The sequence below is a fragment of the Gekko japonicus genome, unplaced genomic scaffold (assembly GCF_001447785.1).
Source record: "Gekko japonicus isolate JY-2015 unplaced genomic scaffold, Gekko_japonicus_V1.1 scaffold1030, whole genome shotgun sequence".
In the NCBI taxonomy this organism is placed as follows: Eukaryota; Metazoa; Chordata; class Lepidosauria; order Squamata; family Gekkonidae; genus Gekko; species Gekko japonicus.
Window position 1 is genome coordinate 100,528 of NW_015176002.1, and position 21,969 is coordinate 122,496.

The following is a 21,969-nucleotide window of genomic DNA, read 5'->3' on the forward strand; positions in this document are numbered from 1 at the left end:
TGGAGGAGATGCTCTGGAAATCTTCTCATAACAAGTAATAAACTAACACATAAGCTTAGAAAGACAGGATCTCACAAAGTATATTGTTTATTAACAGTTTTTTCCCCATTACTAACTGCAGTCTAACAGGGTAATGATCTCCTACTCTTGGGTTTTTAGTTTAGTGTGGGTTACTTTTCTTTCTCCTTAGTTGTAGCTCCCCTTCCCTTCTTTTCTTTGTAGTTTATGTAGTATTATAAAAAATAAAAAAATCCCCTTCGGGGGTCTTAAAAAAAAGAAAAGAAAGTAGTGGTGTGGCAAGGGGATGACAACAGTGACACAGAGAGTTTGAACAGTTTTCCTACCGTTCAGAGCGCACCCCAAACTGTACCTAACAAGAAGTCTAATTCCAATTACAATGTGCACTCCACTCAGTGTTCTGTACTATCTCCTTTTTGCCACACACAGTCAAATCTACAAAACCATTCGATGGGAAAACAAAATTTAAGCGAGTGAAACAATCTAGCAACTTGGGATACAGTGGGTGGAAAAACAGCATTAAATGATTTCACTTAATTATTTACATGCAGGAAAGCAGACCAAGGTATTTGGAGTGATAGTCAGCCGGTTCAATACCAGGAAGTACTAAACAGCCCACAGTGAATGGAGAAGGAAGAGGTCCAGAACTGATGCACTACTACTAATGATTGGCAAGCTAAGTAGACCGTAAGTTTGGGAGGGGAAAAAGCAATAAAGTTGAACTACTATTCTCTATCATGTTTTCAGACAGAGTCTCCTTGCAGAAATTGCTAGGTGCTTGAAGTTCAGCACTTCTGGAAATTGTTGTGTGAAATATGCTCCTCTGTCAGAATTATAGATCATGCCCCCTCCCCAGTTGAGAAATCTATGTTCTGTTTACAAAATGCTCATAGTTTCTCTTGACCAATCTACTAATTTGTAAAAAAAAATTGTTTTGGTTAAGAATTAGAAACTTGTCCTCAAAATAAGGCCTTGAAGCTGACAAGTAAATACAGACTAAAACAATCAAGAAGCTTCATTTGAGGCGGAGCTTCTCAAAACGTAGGTTGGGACCCTAAAATTGTCTGTGAAACTGTCACAGGTGAATCAGAAGTCCAGGACAAAAGGAACAGAATGAGGAGGAAGCCTTGATGGCAAATGTAGCTTTTGCTGCTGCATAATTTATGAAATGTTGGTGTAATACACCCTGCTGTATAACAGGTCCTGTTCCACACAAATCTTACCTTGCATTCCAGAGGGGCCAAAATCCTGCCTTGTGAGAAAAATAGCATGATCGTGATATTCAGCATGTCCAGTATCAGGTTTCTGCTGTAGGTAGGCCCAACGACATACATTCTCTAAGCTCTGAGAAGGGTTACCGATCTCAATTAAGCTCATGGACTAAATGATTAAAGAAAGAAAAAAGGAATATGAGTTTTGAGCCTACCTATCTCTGTCAAGAGCCTTTAAGATATTTAGGGTTACCAGGGCCTGGCAACCAGTGTGTGTGGGGGGGACCATATATGTGGTGGAAGCGCCCATCAGAGATGTAATGACAGTTCTGGTGATGCACTGACAGCACTCCCTGTGCAGCCAAAAGTGACGTCAGTGCACCCAGTTTAACCACAAAGTTTGGCCCAAATTCCAGAGCATTCCCAGGGTCACCTGGTGACACACATCACTTGCATCACTCCCAGGAATATGGGAAGAGACATCACCACATCAGGATGCTGCTGGCATTCCCCTGTTTGCTGCCATTTTTTTCCCCTGCCAGCCAGGTGAGTGGTGGTGGGGAAGTGTCTGCTGGGGGTGGGGGAATTCCCTGCCCCCCATAGAGGGCTAGCATCCTGAAGGTATTTCAGTAATATGTTAGAGATCTTTTATAGCAACACTGTAACAGCAAACCAAGCCTCTAAACATAAGCCCAGTAATTTGTTACACTTTGATTATTATGGTACATAATTCATATTATTATGCTAAATAATTCATAAATAAGCAGAATTGTAGCATAAAGTGCATGTGAATCTTCTAGATGTTTACTGACACAGAACCCCCAAATTAAAAGCCTATGTGGAAAGATTTGATTTGGCCGGGCATATAGAAGTGAAGTAGATGCCAGGCAAGGCTCAAGGGAGAAGGCATTCCAGGACCTTTCCGCACTTGGATCTCATCCCTGGTTTTATCAGAGTTCAACTCACAACACAATACCTTGCATTTATCCCTGGTTATAATAGCATCCATTTATCCCGGGACAAGTGTGGGGCAAAACCGGGGTGACCTCAATGTAATGGGGAAACAAAAAATACCCTGAGATAACTACAGGGGTGAACTCGCATGTGGTGTAGAATGTAAGTTTGGGGACAGAGCTGAACCAGAATTTAAGGTCTAGTGCAGAAAAGACCCCAGAGATGAGTTGCCACCACAGAAAATACCCCATCTCTAGTAACCACCTGCCTCACCTTTGAAGGTGGAGGCACAGAGAGCAGGGTTTGAGAGTTACATCTTGTTTGCGATATCCAACCTCTGACCTGACCAACCAATATGATGAATCTGCAGTTCTCCCCCCCGTTATATTCTATCTAATCTATACTGGACATGGATTAATCAATAGACATGTTAATAGAAGTAAGGGCATATGATCGCTAGCAATAGTTTCCCCCAGTTCAAGTCAGTTTACCAAATCAATTCCTGGGACAAGTGTGGGGCAAAACTGGGCTGGTATTTTGATAGATAAAATTGGGGAGACCTAGGATTCAGGTCTTCTTACATAAGGGCATATGATCGCTAGCAATAGTTTCCCCCAGTTCAAGTCAGTTTACCAAATCAATCAAACCAGCGGAGATAAGAAAATAGTCTATAATACTTGCCCCAAAATTGTTCAAACAGGTAATAAATTTTCTACTATTTATAAATGTGGCCAGTCGTTTACCAGGTAAATTGATTTTGTTATCCTTAAATGATCTATATGGGTGGTTAAAACAACTTATTTCCTCCATCTCATATCTCCTCGCATACAGGGGAGGAACATTTCACCAATATCTCTGGTTTGACCAAAGATTAACTTGGTCAGGGCCAACTGCTCATGTTAAAAGATTGGCTACAGAAGCATCAAATATGATCTGTTGTTTCCTTTATTCATCTGGGGCTCAGTCCTCCATCAAACTGTTTAACACCAAGGTAGCCACACAAAGTTTATATGGGGCTAATATTTTGATAGATAAAATAGGGGAGACCTAGGATTCAGTTCTTCTTAAATTCTTTCAGCATGGCGCAACAATCTCATCTGCAGCAGTCAAATAGTGTGGGAGCATCTGCCCAGTTCTGCACCGCTGACTCTCCAGTCTGCTCATATAGGTTTTCCTTTGTAACCCCCTACCAGCAGTGAGGATACAATAACTGAAGGCACAATTGGAGTGTCTCCACCCACTCCCCCCCCAAGCAGTCTCCTGCTCCCTCCCTTTCACTAGTTTGTTGCAGGCCACATAAGAGCCCTGGATAGGCTGGTTCCAGCCCTCAGGCCTTATGTTTGACACCCCTGATCTAGAGTTTTGCAAGGGAGGTATCTTAAGAAGACACTGCACTCTGATACAGTATGCGACTATGGTGCGGGTAGAATAGACATCCTGTGCCACATGACCTTTGAACATAATTACTTTTCTGAATCTAGAAGTTTTTATTAAATCTGAGACATTACCTCTTTTATTAGAAAATAACAGCAGATCTATCACTCAGCTGCAAAATTTTATACATCTGTGGTAGATTTTCACGGCCATTTAAATGGGGTCTGGTTTTTTATATTTTAGTAATCTGCTTACAACTAATACGTTAAGAAGCAGTATGAGGTAGATACATAATATAGACATATGATTAGTGTAGAAACTCCTTTGTCTTATGGTTGCCATAAAAGAAAAATAATTTTTAAAAATCACTGCTGGGAAAACAGCATGATGTCAGTTTTTTGAGAAACCCAGAAGTGATATCAGTCCACTCTAAGAATCACCAGAAACTCTGTGGTTTTGCCAGAGTTTCCGATGATTCCTAGAGAGGCATGACATTCCTTTGGGGTTTTCCTTTGGGGTTTTCCCTGGAAGCGACCTCATGCCACTGCCCCAAGCCACTGCACCCCCCAAGTCCCCCGCGGATTTCTGTCATTACACTCCCAATTTTTCCAGGAAATGATTTGGTGCGTGCGACTATGTCTAGAGCAGCATCCTTTGTTTAAAACAAATTGCCTGAAGGAAAAAAGTGCTGCAAAATTTCACATAATTAATATTGGTAGAAGTGACACTAGTTTTACCACAAGAGGTTAACTCTGTTTCAAATCTCAGTAAATGTAAAATTTATGTGGCCACGTAATTTGATTGGAAGGCCAAATCAATTAATCAAGCTGTCTTGTATCCAATTCAGACTGTCTTATACACTTACATTTTACAATTTAAATGCCCTGTATTGTCAGATAAACACAGCACAACATCTAACAGTACAGAAAGCTTGTGACTCCTCATTCAGCTTCCAGAGTGAAGGAGTAATCATAATAATCATAAGTAAATGCTGATTGGATGTGTGTCAGAATACATCATAGGCATATTGTGACTAGCTGGCATGCTTACGTATAGTTTTATACCTATACTAGGAATAAGGCCCGTTGTAGAAATAAAAACAATGAGCTCTAGAAAGAGGCTCTGGGCGGGTGCCCTGGCCTTGGGCACTCAGCATCAATTTGCTGTGGTGACCTCAGCAGGATATAATGACACCGAGCTTACAGTTTTCTCCAGGGGAACTGATCTCTGCCATCTAATTAGCAGATGTAATTCTGAGTGATCTCCAGCCCTCCCCTGGAAATTGTCAACAATAGTTCCCCAGGCGGAAATGGCTGGTTTGGAGGGTGGAGTCTCTGCATTGCACCTGTCTGAGGACCCACCCCTCCCTCTCCAGGCCCCACACCTCAAATCTCCAGGAATTTCACAACCCTATTTCCTTCCCAGCAAATCATCAGCGTACCTTGATTTGCCCCTCTGACTTCAGCTTTCCAATTCCTCCCCCCTCCCTGTAGCCTTTACCTAGGAAAAGTACAGGCTTTCTCCACAGTGGTGACCAAAGCACCTCACATCATTCTCCTCTCCCCCTTTTGATTTGCACAACAACCCTGTGAGGTAGGTTAGGCTGAAAGTCTGTGAGTGGTCTGAAATTACCCAATCAGCTTCCACAGCACGAATCTGGGTCTGGCAGACCCTGTTCTGAAGTGCTAACTGCTATGACACTCTGGCTGTCTTGGGGGGCCACCTCAGCAGGGTATAATGACACAGAGCCCACCATTTTCTCCAGGGGAACTGATCTCTGCCATCTGGAAAGCAGTTGTAATTCTGAGTGGTCTCCACTCCTCACCAATGGTTCCCCAGGAGGAAGTGGCTGGTTTAGAGGGTGAAGTCTATGGCATTGTACTTGTCTGAGGACCCACCCCTCCTCAAACCCCACCCTCTCCAGGCCCCACCCCTCAAATATCCAGGAATTTCCCAACCTAGAGCTGGCAACCCTATCTCCTTCCCAGCCAACCATCAACCTTCCCCTCTGACTTCGGCTTTCCATCTCCCCTCCCACACCTGATGCCTCTACTTAGGAAAAGTACAGTCTTTCTCCACAGAGGGGACCCAAGCAGGAGGGAAGCAACCTCAGCAGGGTATAATGACACAGAGTCCACCCTGCAAAGCAGCCATTTTTTCCAGGGGAGCTGATCTCTGCCACCTGGAGAGCAGTTTAAATTCTGAGTGATCTCCAGCCCTCACCTGGAGATGGGCAGCAATGGTTCCCCAGGAGGAAAAGTACAGTCTTACTCTGCAGTGGAGACCAAAGCAGCTTACATTGTTCTCCTCTCCCCCTTTTGATCTGCACAACAACTCTGTGAGGTAGGTTAGGCTGAAAGTCTGTGACTGGTCCAAAATAACCCACTCAACTTCCACAGCAAGAACCTGGGTCTGGCAGACCCTGTTCTGAAGCGCTAACTGCTACGCCTAGGACAGCCAACCTCCAGGTGGAACCTGAAGATTGCAGAATATCACAACTGAACTCCAGACAACATATCTCTCTCACCCTGGAGAAAATAACTGCTTTGGAGGGTGAACTCTATGGCATTCTATTCAGCTGAGGCCTCTCCCCTCCTCAAACTCTGGCTTCCATAGATTCCACCACAAAATATCCAGGAGTTTCCCAACCTGAAGCTGGGAACCCTAGTCAGGACTGGCCCCAGTGAGTTCCTCACAAAGGCCTGGAAAGGACCTCCTGCCTTTGCCTTTTTACTGACAGAACCAAGCTTGGTTGCCTAGCAACAGCAACTGAGGGAAAAGTTAGTCCCACAGGAGCCAAGCAGGAGAAGTGTCTTCATCAGGAGAGACAGCTGTTTTGGCAGTTTATTCTGTCAGGGAAGAATGTCCAGGCTGACAGTAGTCAGGGGAGAGGAGCGGCCCTAGCACCTAGCCAATGGCACATGAGTACTCTTGAATGGTGGTTGATGGGCCAATGACTGATGGAGTGCACAGCATAGCCAATGGGAGAGCTGGAAATGGCCAATACGTAGGACAATTATATATATATAGGATTATCACTGTTGATGTAATCATAACTTCAATATACAATTGGCTGTTAAAGATGTTGGTATCTGAAGAGATAGTTGTTGTTTGTTGTTGTTTGTGGTTTTGTCTGTTGTATTTGTTCTTGTAGTTCATTCTTTTTTCGTTCTGAAAATAATAAAACTATTATATATAAAAAATAAAGAGATAGCTGGTTGTGAAAGAAGCTTAATGTGAGATCCTCCCTGTCCTCTTTTCCTACTTGGAAGGCAAACTGACCACTGGATGGTTTCACACTAGTTGCTCAATCACCTTCATTCATACACACAGTTATAATGGTGGTTCCAGATGATGCCATCCTAATTCTGCAGTTCTCCTGTTCCATCTTCTTTACACTCCCAATTTTTCCAGGAGCAGATTTGTTGCAACATTTTTTTTGCTGTTGTGTGGTACAAACACACCTTACATGATGTGTGGATGGTCTTTTTGCTTAATCCTCCAACCAGCACAATTTCTCATCTTACCTACAACTTCTAAGCAACATAGTGTGAGCTATCACAGCAGCAGTTTATTATTTTTAAAGAAATATTTATTGGTGCTTTCATAACACTAAGAATCACTATAATTTCTCAGTGTGTGCTTCTGAGAAGAAAAATAGAAAGGGAGAACTTGGAGCTTCTAGCTAGATCTTCTAGCTGGGGTGAAGTGTTCTGACCTCAGGCTTCTGCTGGTCTCCTGAAGAGCAGGCAAGGGCTGGAGGGCAAGGGCAAGCAAAGACTGGAGCAGGCACAGTCTAGAACAGGATCTAGCAAGCAATGATTGTGGCCTTGTGAATGGGTTGATCCAGCAAGGCAGCTTTCCATGCCCAGATTAAGTAGGCTGGGAGGTAGTTGTGTCTAGTTGCATCACCAACAGGTGCTGGAGTTCTTGAGGAGGCGCTGCACACCTGCCAGAATCCTGCAAGAGTCATCCTCAGTGTGCTGCTCTATCTCTACAATGGTGTTGCATGCAGCCAGCCCAGCACTTCGCCTCCCCTGTGCCACGTCATCCAGGGCCTTCTGCTGCTGGCATGTCTATGGACTGGGAGAGGGTCCTGAAGGGCTATAAGGCCAGGCTTGAGTCCCACTGGGTGGAGGCCTGGTAGATCCCTTCTGGCAACTGGTGGGGGGTGGGAGGCAGCAGGTGAAGGTCCTAGGCCGGCATTGCAGCAACATAGTCTGCAATACAGTGATGTCAATTCTGGCATGCAACAGAAGTGATTCATTGTGTTGCTGGTGATGTGGGGACACTATGGTATTATGGGAAAAACTTTCCATAGTGGGAGGGCCTGGCAACCCCAGTAATCGATGAAAACAGAATCATGATCAGAACAGAACCACTCCCTACATAGATGAGAAAATCTGGAAGGCAACTGATTTCAATGGAGCTATTATTTCTGTGCAACATATATGTATATCTATATCTGTTCCCTGTAGAGATATAGCTTTTCGCTTTGAGGAATATCTCAAAGTATGTAGTTTTTTGCCTCTGGTTGAAAACAGCTTGGTTGTTTCGTGTTTTCTCACACAGAACTCTAATACGAAAAGAAGATATGAAAAGGCTGGATATCGCGGGGAGGAGCGTGGCTAATTGCCCCGGCGCAGTTTGATGTGCGATTACGTGATCAGATGCTCCAGCGGCACACCATGGGTCCTACCCTTGGCGGGTAAACGAGGGACATGAGGGGAATGCCGCGCGCCAGCACGATCACACCATGGGCGTCTGGAGGCAGCCCGTGGCAAACGTTTACTAGTACCTTGGAGGTACTAGTTTTTTAAGGCGCATTGTCGACGGTAAGCCCCGGGTGCGCTCCACTTCCCAGATGTTGGGGTGTGATCACGCCCAGATAATCTGCCCACCATCCGTGCCTCTCCTGCGGCAACTTTGCCGTGTGACCGGGGCCTAAGTAAGCGTTCCAAGCACCTCACAAATGAGACCGCACTGGTCCAAAAGCAATGCTAAGTAGAGTCATGTTTCATGTGTGGGCAAATGTATATTAAATGTTCTGTGTTTGAATTCTGATTGTGACATATGGCATTCAACGAAGATTAAAGGGTTTTATATTACATGTAGAGAACAGACTGGCTATATTACTAGCACTTTTTAAAGTAACGATTGTTATATCCCTCAATTATATGTCAGAAAGTACATAAAATGACTCATTGCTTACGCATTTTTTTCAAAATAAAGACACTTTAAAGATTGTGACACTGAGATCTCTGTTGAAATTTTAATACCATTCATCTTTGATAATATCAGTTTTAGAACACTTACTCTAATTGCCAAAATGCAAACAAAATTAAGTTGCAGGAGCTGGCGTTTTTTGCAAAAATGGTGTATTATAAAAGGGAGAAAGAAAGACTTGCACCAAACAGATTTGTTAAAAACTATTTTTTTAATATAACATTGAAATACAAAATGCTCTGATTCAGGGAAGGTGTTATGTATCGTTTTCTATGATTTAAAAATTCAAAAAAATGATAGATTTAACAGGGTATTGCAGAAGTTGATAAACACATTTTGGAACAGTCAGCCAAAAAGGAAGTATACAGAACTAATATTATCTGAAATATTATCTGGAAGTTTTATTACATTACATAGCTGCACTCACACACTTAGTGAGAACTGTCAGTGGTTTTGTATCAGCCAATAAATCATTCAGATTATACAGCACCAATATGCATTTGAACTCACTAGAACATAAGCCAGATCAAGAGCAACTAGGATGGAATTCAAGACAAGCAGCAGGTTCAAGATAAGATTCACAAGGTGCAGGCCAAAAAGAAATCAAAAGAATGAGGCAATAGAAATCAGGTACAGTCCATGAACTCCTGCCAGCCTACAAGTAAACTTTTCCACCTCTATAGTGGCTAGGACCAATAAGGTTGAAAAATAGGTCTTTGTTTCAAACCAGGAATGATTCCAGAGCAAGGAGCACACTTTCTCCTTTGCCACTTGCTATTATCAATCCCCAGCCTTCTTGTGAATCATGGAAGAGACAACTTTGATTCCATCTAACGGGTTTCTTCTGCATGGTTGCATAGTTGGTTTCCAAGAAGAAACTCCTTACGGCATGGTAACCACAGGGTTCTATCCTTTTATATTTTCTATGACAGAAACGATGAACTAGTAAGATTACAACTATCTGTGAAGAACACAGTTTATGGAGTTAACCTAGCACAGGGGTCCCCAGATTTTTAGAGTCTGTGGACTCCTTTGGAATTCTGACACAGCATGGTGGGTGCAGCCACAAATTGGCTGCCACAAAAGAGCTACCGTAAGAGATGGAGCCAGTCACAATACAGCTGCTGCAGCTTGCCTTCAGTCACACAATGTGCTATGGTGACAACTCCAGCCAAAGCAATGTTTTTAAAAATCTGCACAGCCAATCAAATCTCCAATGACCAATCAGAAACATTGCTGAGGAAAATCCCCACCTGGCACCTCCCACTTTCTAAAAACACTTGGTGGGCACCAGGAAAGGTGTCAGTGGGCACCATAGTGCCTATGGGCACCACGTTGGGGACCCCTGACCTAGCATATAAATATATCTGAAGCATGGACAATAACTTAGTAATAGTCCATTGCAATAAAAGAGCAGAGACTTGGGTCTTTGCAAGTAGAAAAGATGTCAGGAGAATGTAATCAGATCTGTTATCCAAAAACAACAACAACAAAGCCCCAGCTAATATAGCTATGGCAAGGGGGATTCAGATTGGGGTTGCAGTGCTTGAAGGATACTTACCCTCCATGCCCTCCCCTCCATTTAAATCACTTCTTCTCCAGAGCTGCTGTTTGCCCACAGGGTGAAATTTACAGGGACTATACAGGTATCGAGCTGCGGTGGCTCAAGTGGTTAAGACGCTGAACTGCAGGCTGTGGAAGGTCGGTAGTTCAGCAGTTCGAGACCCGGGTGCCGCATGACGGAGTGAGCTCCCGTCTCTAGTTCCAGCTCCTGCCAACCTAGCAGTTTGAAAGCAAGAAATTACAAGAAGATAAATAGGTACCACTTCGGTGGGAAGGTAACAGCGTTCCGTGCGCCTTGGTGTTTAGTCATGCCAGCCACATGACCACGGAAACGTCTTCGGACAGCGCTGGCTCTTTGGCTTTGAAACAGAGATTAGCACTGCAACCCTAGAGTCAGATTCAACTGGCTTTCGAGCAAGGGAAACCTTTACCTTTATACAGGTATCAGTATGTCTCCCTCCACCCCCGTGGAGCAGTACTAGTTCAGAGGTATGTGTGATGTGCCTGAGACAATGCCGTGGTAGAGAGTGTTCAGATCTCTCCCTGGCACCATGATCCTGATCAGGATTGTTTCCTCACCATCATCTACTATTTTAAGTTCCACTCACAGATCTCTCATCATCATGTTTAGTTTTGTTCTAAGTCTCCAGTTCAACAAAAGGATACTAAATGCTAAAACAATTAACCCAGTTTCCTTATTGTAAAGTGCACCCTTCATATGTCCTCTAGGTTTTAAAGCATCAAGTCTGATATCTTTTAACAGCTTCCAAGTGACACGTCCTTCACCATTGTTTGCCCCTTTTGACATCTCTGTCCATTTCACACCCCAGATATGAGTTGCCAACACCCAGTAGAAAAAATGTCTTGTCCCTTTAATACAGCTTTAATGTGTGGGAATGGGCAGATGACACTTTTCAGGCTATCGAGGTAATTTATTTATTTATTATTTTAATTTATAGCGTAAGCCAATACATAAAAACAGATTAAAATCGCATAAAACAATCAATACAATATTACAACATTATAAGTGCTCTAAGTGTTTCGGAACAAACTTCAGTAAAAAGTAACAGCGTCAGACAAATAACATACTATAAGGACTCCATTAAAGGGACAGAGCATATTTTCTCCAGGCTATTGATAATGCTACCCCATATACATGCAGAGAAGAAGGAACAAGGAGATATCTACTGGTCTCACTCTCAGACTTCACATGTTCATCTGAAGGTCAGAACAGACTGTACATTTATGCATCCTATACATGCCAAGATTCTGTACATGTGCAAAATGCAAGGGCCCTTATTACACATGTGTAGTCTCTTTTTTGATCTTTGGCTTTATGGAGATTGAGGACAGGGCAAGCAGGTGTGATTCTACACCTTCCACCATGTTCTTTCTGTGTGCATGCACTATGTGAAAAGGATTCACGTCTATTCTGCGGGAGCTAAATGGAAAAACATATTTGCAAAATGATACAGAGAGCAAATGCTTTACTGGATAACTCTTACATAGTACAGTTGCAGCTTATGTAACAAAAGAGTTAATAGTTCACGTGTGTTGTGAATGGAAAATAATTTGAAGGGGAAGAGAATGAAGCATGTAGCATTTGCACCATATTCCCAGAGGAATTTTGCTGCAATTTATGAAAACATACTGTCCGTGAGATGTTATAAAATGAATGACTTAATTGTAACATCCAGTAACTTCCAGAATTTTTAAGAAATACATATGTGAACTCCAGCCTTGCACTTGCAAGAATAATGTTACCAGGGTAACAGTGTTATCATAACAAGAACCACAACCATTATTTATATGTCAGTTCAATGTTCTAAATCCATATTATTCCAGCATTCTCAACAGAAAGTATAAATGACATTTTGCCAAGATATTTTTTAACTTAAACAGTTGGACATAAGGATGCAGCTGCCATTTTCAAAGGGAAAACATACAGAGTACGTGAAATGATAGTCCTACAAAGGATTGCCTGGGAAGGAACACAGTGTAAGAGGTTTAAGGACAAAGCCAAACTGTTTTATTTATTTACTGGATTTATCGCCCTCCCTCTCCTGTATAACAGGGCTCAGAGTGGATAACAACAGTATTAACAAAACAATTCTATAAAATTAAATTAGTTAAAACAATTCTTACTATAATATTAACAACTAATAAGATGGCACATAAAACAGGGGAATGACCTAGTGTCCCTCATCCAGGAGGGAGAGTAAAAATCCTACAATTAATCAATATAAGGAGGTAGCAAGCCCAGAATGGGGGGTGGGGGGGGGAGAAGGTGTCTTGCAGGCCCTGCAGAGCTGCATTAAATCACGCAGGGCCCAGATCTCACTCGGCAGGATGTTCCACCAGGTCAGAGCCAGGGCCAAAAAAGCCCCGGCTCTGGTTGAGGACAGCTGGATAGTTTTCAGGCCAGGGATCACCAGTAGGTTGTTGTCCAATGAGCATTTAGTCATGCCAGTCACATGATCACGGAAACGGCTTCGGACAGCACTGGCTCTTTGGCTTGGAAACAGAGATGAGAACCACCCCTTAGAGTCAGATTTGACTGAATCTTGAGCAAGGGAAACCTTTGCCTTTTTACCTTTACCAAAACCTTGAATTCAATCCAGTATTCAACCTGGAGCCAGTGCAGCTGGTGGAGCACCAGTTGAATGTGGGGTCTGAAAGGGGTTCCTGTAATAACACACACTACCACATTCTGGACCAGTTGCAGTTTCAGGTTCAGCATCAAGGGTAGCCCCATGTACAGTGAGTTACAGTAATCTAATCTGGAAGTGCCCATTGCATGGATCACTGTGGCTAGGTCCGGGTGAGACAGGAAGGAGACCAGTTGCATAACCTGGTACAGATGGAAAAATGCCAGTCTGGCTACATTTGTGACCTCGGCCTCCATTGAGAGGGAGGCACCAGAATCACACCCAGGCTTCTGACAGTTGGCAGTGGTGTTAAAAGGCACATTGTCAAGAGCTGGGAGTTGGCACCCCTAACGTCAAAACTCCCCAGCCCAGCCAGAGAACTTCCATCTTAAACTGATTTAATTTCAGCCAGCTCTGTTTCAACCAACCAACCACAGCCTCCAAACCCTTGACCAAAATATCTGGGGTGGTATTTGGCCAGCCACCCATCAACAGATACAGCTGAGTGTCATCTGCATACTGGTGACAACCCAGCCCAAAACTCCATATCAGTTGGATGAGGGGGAACTTGTAGATGTTAAATAACAAAGCTTGGCCGAACAGATTTTAATGAAGGAATGACTTTGTTCATATTTTATGTTGGATTTTACCTATTCTCATTATTTTAAATTTTTAAGCTGTTTTGGATTTATTTGGAGAAAGGCAGTTAAAAATGAATAAAAATTACCATGAAAGCCTTGGCAAGACTAAGAAATAAGTCAGTAATCATAACCACTGTGTTCTGACATCACAACACTATCCATTATTGCAACATGGTGTAATTTAATACCTGTGATCTAATTCAACAAGATCAAGTTATTTTAAGATTTTATCTGCTTTGCAAAGAATGTGAAAATAAAACAGGATTATGGATGGAGCAAGACTCATGCCATTTCTATTTTTTTAAACTGAAATAAGAGTCAGGTACTATACGTTAAGGAGCATTTCATCACTGTGCATTATTGATATCACTAACAAAGGATTTTAAAAGATTATAAATTAAAGAGCTGATTTGCACTAGAAAACAGATGACAGAATGAATCAATTCAAGCCAATTGCTATCAGGCAGACATGAATGAATGAAGATTACAATGATGCTCAAGAGAAATACTAGGAATAAAATCCAATTTATCACAACATTCAATAATGGAATATAAAAATAATTTGTAGAAAGGAATAGAGATTTCTTTAGATCCTAAAACCAGGTACACAAACCATCAGCATGCATAAAAAGGTTTCTGCGGTCTCGAACTGCCGAGCTACAGACCTTCCAGTCTGCAGCTCAGCGTCTTAACCTCTGAGCATGCCGAGCAGCTATATACCAGACTACTTCGCTTGACATGCATTGCCTTTTCTCTACCCAAGAGACTGAAGAGAGGCCTGTGGGATGCTGGCAGCATCAGTGGGGCTCAGCTCTCTCCCACAATGTCTGGCCAGCTACAGCCTTGATCCCCCTCCCATTTGGTTTGCCAGCAGACAAACATCTTCACAGGTAGACGGTGTGTGAGTTTGGCATGAAGGCCCAAAAGATTGCCAAACCTTGTCCTAAACTTAACCGGGAAAAAAATGAAATTTGATTTTTTTTAAATTAGTTTATTACAGACTGATGGAAGAACTATGTGAATAGCATCTTCATCCTGATCTCTCTGTTCCAAACCCCCAGAATGAAAAGGAACATATTCCTTGAAAAAAATTGTGCATAATGAAATTTCAACAGTTTCAAGGTAGCATATGAAAGAAAGAAAGAAAGAAAGAAAGAAAGAAAGAAAGAAAGAAAGAAAGAAAGGGAGGGAGGGAGGGAGGGAGGAAGGAAGGAAGGAAGGAAGGAAGGAAGGAAGGAAGGAAGGAAGGAAGGAAGGAAGGAAGGAAGGAAGGAAGGAGAAATTATGTTGGCTTTCTGTCTGAAATTATTTATTTGAACAATGAAATTTTAAATATAACTCACACACTAAAACTATTGGGCTAATTTAATTTGATTATTTATACAGCAGTCTCTGGCAATGCTCCCTCTAAGCTGTGGAGTCTTGTGACCAAAAATTCTACTTTGTGAGCTACTGGTATTAAAGTTGTGAGCAAGCCATTTGGCTACTGCATAAATTAGTTTGCTCTGGAGCCTTCCTTCCTGAGCTAAGACAAAAATGTGTGAGCCGGAGGCTAAAAAACTGTGAGCTAGTTCACACTAACTCAGCTTAGAGGGGACACTGGTCTCTGCTATCACCAAGAAAAGAAAATATTTAGTGAATGAGGCAAGGTAAATATGGTCTAGGTTAACAAAACTGAAAAAGAGGGTAATTCATCATTGTGTGATAATAGTCCCACATAGGCGATCTATCTTTGTGGTGACTCATCACATGGGGAAGTAGAGCAGGCAGTCCCCAAAATTACCAAGTAGTCTTCATGGTGTGAATGCATGAAGGAAGCGCCTGCATGCACGACCCTCCCCACAATGAGCACTGATCACAGTGAGTGGGTGTACACATGAGAACTTCCTCTATGCATTTGCACCATGCAGGTGACTCAGCAACTGAGCAGAGGTGGAGGGCAGGGCAGCACACTTGTGCTCACTCTTCCCCCTCCCCGAGCGATGAGTCACCAAGTGGATAGATCATAGGTACAGGGCTAATCTCACTATCTGTATCAATAAACATGCTTTGTTAATCTACGAAGCAGGCAATAGAAAGCTGCCTTGATTTCAACAGTTTCCAGCATATGATGACTTTACAGGTACTCCATCTCACAGGACAGAAATACTCACCTGGATCTTCATCTCTTCAACTGGAGATTTTAAAAAAAAACAATACACCCTACTTGGCCTCCCTGAGAACCAGTTTGGTGTAGTGGTTAAGTGCATGGGCTCTAATCCTGGAGAACTGGGTTTGATTCCCCACTCCTCCACTTGCAGCTGCTGGATGACCTTGGGCAAGCCACAGTTCTGTCAAAGCTGTTCTTGAAAGAACAGTTCTCAAAAGGGCTGTCTCAGCCCCACCTACCTCACAGGGTGTCTGTTGTGGGGAGAGGAAGGGAAAGGAGTTTGTAAGCCGCTCTGAGACTCTGAGTGAAGGGTGGGCTATAAATACAATCTCTTCTGTTTCCCTTCTTCTTCCTACTTGGATGGTTGTAAATTTCTATTCCCTGTATATACAACATATACCTGCTGTGTATTGGCTTGAGAAACATTTCTTCTTTCACCTTGCTAGCAGTATCTGTCACACAGGGAGCACAATATAAGCATGCACAATTCTGAAAGGGATATGCTGGCAGAACATCACTGTAATGTTGGCAAGATGTAGGGCTTCCAAGCCCCTTGTTGGGGTGAGGGAGTCCCCATGCCCGGGTCCTGTTGCCCACCATCGCTCTGAGTGGTGGGGTGGGAATAAAGGGGTGGAGCAGCCTCATGAACTCACTGGAAGTTGATATAGGAAGTGACAAGGGTAGCTCTAGGAACTGAGAGGAACTTTATCACAGAGTTTCCAGTGATTCCTAGAGTAACCCTTGCCACTTCCTGTATCAGCTTCCAGTGAATATATGAGGCCATTTTTTAAAAAAAAAATTCTCCAGTAATGCTGTGCCCCCCAAACATCCCACCAGTTGCCCTAACAAGATGTCATGCCAGCATAACCCATACACAAGTGGGCATACCAGGGAGCACAATACCATTCCTGGGTGACCCCCAGCCATTCCATTGCAACTATTACTTCTGTTGTTTGAACACTCCTGACACTTTTTTCTTTGCTGGATCTGAACCCCACGGAACAGTGCAAATAGAAACTGCAGACAGAGTTCCACTTCAATTTTCTACAAGAGATTTTTAAGTAATGGGACAATGACTATCTCATAGTTTGGGAATCTCCATGGAGGTGAGACTTGAAACTTGGAACAGTGTTGAAATGCTTCCATTTTCTCAAATCCATTTCTTACTACCGCAAACAGAGTGCTTGCAGAACATTATTCATTACTGCCTGTGTGTCTCTTTTGGCTCTTTCTAGGTAGCCCTCCAATAGGGTGTAGAGGCCTGGCTCCTGAAAGCTGCTTGACAGTTGTTTGACCGGCACAGATGTCTCTCTCATAGGCACACAGCAATAGCTGTACCTATGAGTCTGCTATCTTTCAGTGAAGCTTTCAAATGCACAGGTGCCTTGTTAGACCAAGAAGGTTTGCGTTCAGAATGCTGTTCCTGATGCTGTATGCGTTGGTTCACAATGATCCCTGTTTTCATGATGTTTGGTAGATAGGGGACAATGCCTGCCCCAACTTGTTACCCCCTACTTGTTTCTAATCTTAGCATAATTGATGGTGGGGTGAGGCTTAGAGGGTCCTTCAATCTATGTAATCTGATTGTATGAAGTCTATACAATTATGCTCTAGTGAGGAGGTCCAAGGTCCTACAAGTTCACAATCCCCCTGATGTGCAATAAATGATCATGACTGGGAGGGAAGACAGAAAACAAGGGCTGCTCAAATTCATAGTAGCAGGCAGCAGTAAGCAAGGATAACTGCATGGGAAGGTCCTAAACAAAATGACTAGAGTGTGAAAAAGCTTACCAGCATAAGTGGCCCATTCCCTGCTGCTGTGCCTAGAACTCCTGTCTTTCAGTTAGCCCCATGCAGGCTTAAACTAGGAACCCTCATGCATGCTAGGCTTGTGTTAGTGAGCTACTGGGCAAGTAACAGGAATGCTTTCTGGGTCATCTGCTGTCTTAGTGTTTGAGTTTCCCCTTGGATTGCAAAAAGGTTGCTCTAGGGACATTCTCCTCCATCCCCAACCCTTAACCCTTGGCTTGGGAGAGGCTGTGAACTTTCTGTGAGGATTTTCTTTGCTGAGTTAAGCCGTGGAGGTGTCTGGGTGATGTGGGCAAAGCAGCCATGCTTTCTTCCCTGTGTGTCTACTTGTCAAAGAGATATGTTTACAGAAGCAGACTCAATCTCATGGCATCTGCAGAGATCACAGGCATGTGGTTGGTAGGCTCTTTTGGGGCATGGTGCAATCCTCCTGATAGCAGAGGGTGCCGTGTTGTTTTTGTTTCTCCCTCTGTTGTATTCTGTGGATGCTTGCTCAGAGACTTTCTGGCATTGCTGTATATTAGCTGGCTGCCTCCATGTATGACTAAGATAATGGCTTTGCTGACATGTCACGCCATGACTGGCGGGTGTGGGCAACATTGCTATAGACTTCAGTGCAGTTGCTATGCTCTCAGTTTCTTGTATGCAAGTCTTCTGTAGCTACAATGGCCAGGGCTTAGGATTTAGTTGTAAAGCTCCTTAAAACAGAAACATATGAGTTACAATTAATTAAAGCAACCAGAGTATACTTTGCCTCATAGACTGTGATCCAAAACCTTAGACCGGGGTCCCCAACCTATTTTTTTGCATCTAGGTACCTTTGGAATTCTGACCGAGCGTGGTGGGCGCAGCCCAGAAATGGCTGCCACAAGAGATGGAGCCTGCCATAAAATGCTACAGCTTGCCTCCAGTCACACACTGAAGATCTGTGTGTTGTGAAGAAAGTGGCTGCCAAAGCAATGTTTTTAAAAAATCTGCACAGCCAATCAAATCCCCAGTGACCAGTCAGAAGCCTTGCCAGGAGAAAGCCCCCCACCCAGCCTCACCCACTTTCTAGAGAATCCTGGTGGGCACCGAGAAAGGCCTTAGATCCTAGGCAAGTAGATATGAACAGCAGGGACTAGGTCATTCTAGTCTCTGGAACCAATTATTGTCAGGGAAAGATTCCAGATACAATGAAAACGTTGGTCTAGTCACTAATGCTATTCTGATGTTCAAGGCGAAATAATGGTTCCAAAATGTAATAATCTATACAAATCTTGATGGATTTCTCAATTCCCACCATTGTGGTGAAATAAATGCCAGCAGGAGAAACTCTGTTATGGCAGACACGATGTAATTTCAAAAGTGATGAAAGGGAGGTATAGAAAACTAATCAGGTGTAGCAGGGTTGAGGGTGATGCTCCATGGGAGGGTTTGAGCACTTGCGGGGCGGGGGGGACACACAGAAAACAGTATGCTGTGATTTTCTGTTGAAAGAAAGTTCTTAAACCTTGGCTGAGCAGAAGCAGCATATGTTGCTAGGTTGTGCAGCTGCCAGGAGCACGTGGGAATTAAAGCTGGTAAGGGTGAAAGGAAGACACATTTGCCAGCATGAATTCTATTTGACTGACTGCTGAAACTTCTGATATAAAGAGAGAAAAATAGTTTCTTCCTGGTACACTTCTGATATAAAGAGAGAAAAATAGTTCCTTCCAGCTGGAGAACTGAGGGCACATCCTCAGTTACTTTCTTGTAATCCAGACAGGCAGATTAACCTGGAGTAAATACCACCCTCTGATTCTGGTCTGACAATTACTGAAGTAAAACTGAGGAAGTGATTCACATTTTTGTGGGTTGCATTCTGAAGACTACTGATGCAGTTTGATTAGCATATGACATAATCTTAATAACCCTTTCCGCATTGGTGAACAGGCTAATCAATGATTCCCCACTGTTTATTGGCCTTTATTATTATTTAAATATTATTCTGCTCCTTTCATTGATTTAGTCCAATTACTAGGATTTTTTAAAATGAACTGCTGTGGGGATACCACTGAGAAGCAGGGTAGAAAAATTTGAATAGTGGCTCTGTTTTGTTAACTGAAAGGTTTATTGAATTGGGTTTTTGAAGAATGGGATTTGTGTGTTTCACTGCTGGCAGAAATAACTGTGACTATTACCAGAAAATAAAGTATGTCAGATGTCTTTGTTTTATCTTGTAAAGGACCTTTCAAAACCAATCCATTAGATGGTGCTCCAGCTGTAAAATCTGGTGGTTCTGAGTCTTCCTTTAGAACAAATGTAATTTACTAGGGGTGAGACGTTTATCTTGTTAGATTTTAAATGGGCAAGTGTTTATGTTACTGGCAGCATTTAGAATAAGGTAGCATTCAGGTCAGAGACAACCTAAAATATATTCATAAACCATCAGAATGACAAAGGACTTTAATACTCATCAAAATATTTCCCTCAAATACTTAGATTATTTTCCTCTGCCTCATGAACCAGGCAAGTTGTTTTTTAAAGATAAAAAAGGAAAACAAAGCATCTGGCATCCATGGTAACAAAATCAACAACAGCAGCAGAACAACAGCAAAACTCAATCAGCAAACTGACTTTTTTCTCTTTAAAGAACTGTGAGCATTAATTTATGGTAGTAGTATGTTAGATCTTTTCCCCTCTAATACCAGCAGAAAAAGTTATATCCAGTATAAAATATTAGTCAGTGCAGCATCTTGCAAGTAATGCAATAAAAAAAGCCACGGCATGCTGTCAATCTCATAAAAAATGAAAGCAATCTATCATTCAGAAATGAGAGAGAAGAGAAAGAACAGTATATATAATATGCAGCAAGAAGGACCTCATTACACTTTCTGTCTGCATTGAATTCCAGTTCTGTGCCCAAATGTATTGTGTTTAATCAAGAAAGCTACATTATGCTTTGAAAGTTGCTTGTCAGGGTGACCGCTGCCTTCCTGAATGCTGACAGGAATCTGTGATAGTCTGTCCTTGCTGATGCAAAATTCCAGCTTTTGGCTCAACTGGAAATGGGTATGAGTGGATGGAAGTTGGCCAAGGAGAAAGACGGAGAGATGGCTTCCATAAGGGATCCAGTGAAATCCTCAAGTGATGTGTAAGGATACAAAGAATAAATGTACTCTAAAAAGTGGCTGGGATGTAAAAAACTACTAGCAAGATATTAAGGGAGGAAGTAAAGAGAGAGATACTGTGAGATACCCAACAGACCTTGTTGACCATTCATGATGATGGCTGAAGCTTCAGTTCCACCCACATTATAATCACAGTTTCTTACACAGAGTACTGGAAAAGGTGCAGGGAAAGATGACATTGGAACACAGCAAAAATCTGCTTTCCAGCATGGTTGGCTTGGCTGTTTTGTTCCTGTCCAAATCCATCATAACATGTTTTGTTGGAAGCTGTTAGCTTGGAACAAGATAACTATTCAAAGTTGCATTACACATAACTTAGTGAAAACTTGCAGCTGCTTTGCTTGAAGCTTCAGAGAAGAAAATTCTCTCTCAACATTTTGTTTATAATAAACACAAAAATTCTCTCTGTGTTGTGAGGCATGAGTAGCATTTTAATGCTACTAGCTAATGTTAATAATGTGAGGAGAATTAATAGCAATGGAAATCGAACTTTTACCATGATCTAGAACACTGGTTCCCAAAGTGGGCAATACCGCCACCTTGGGAGCGCTGGAATGATCCAGGTGGGCGGTAGGAGCCTTGGGTGCAATTGGAGGGCAGTGGAAGCATAAAGAAAGAAGAGCCCAGGACCTATTTAAAGCAGCCGTTTCCTGCCTTCTCCTGGTCTTCCCTGGGATCAGGGAGGGAGGTGGTGGTGGACAGGGGTCCCCACAGCCAATCAGAGCCATGTATGTGCAAATTGCAAATGCATGTGCACCCTTGTAAGACTGGTGTTGCTGCTGGGCTGTTGTGTGGTGGTTGCTGGTGGCCTCTGGCTTCAGGCCAACATCTTTCTTTACTATGTGCAAATTTGTCACTGCATCTTTTTGTCAACTTCCTGAAGGTAGATTTCCAGGGGGGTGCTGAGTATATTTTTTTCTGAAAAGGGGGTGGTAGGCCAAATATGTTTGGGAACCTCTGATCTAGAAGAAGAAGAGTTGATTTTATACCCCGCCCTTCACTACCCAAAGGAGTCTTGGAACAGCCTCCAATCACCTTCCCTTCCTCTCCCCAGAACAGATACCCTGTGAGGTAAGTGGGGCTGAGAGAACTCTTTCGAGGACTGCTCTTGAGAGACAACTTTGAGAGAACTGTGACTGACCCAAGGTCATTCAGCTGGCTGCATGTGGAGGAGTGGGGAATCAAACCCAGTTCTCCAGATTAGAGTCTGCCCTCCACGACACC

At 42.9% G+C, this 21,969-nt stretch overlaps 1 protein-coding gene across 1 annotated transcript in view; it reads right to left on the minus strand.

Moving 5' to 3' along the window:
- Positions 1–21,969, minus strand: part of ADAMTS2 (ADAM metallopeptidase with thrombospondin type 1 motif 2) — a 408,143-nt gene that overhangs the window by 78,116 nt on the left and 308,058 nt on the right. The window contains exon 5 of the mRNA XM_015426443.1: positions 1,242–1,398. Within this exon, the coding sequence (XP_015281929.1) occupies positions 1,242–1,398 (157 nt within the window). The remainder of the gene's footprint in view (positions 1–1,241; positions 1,399–21,969) is intronic.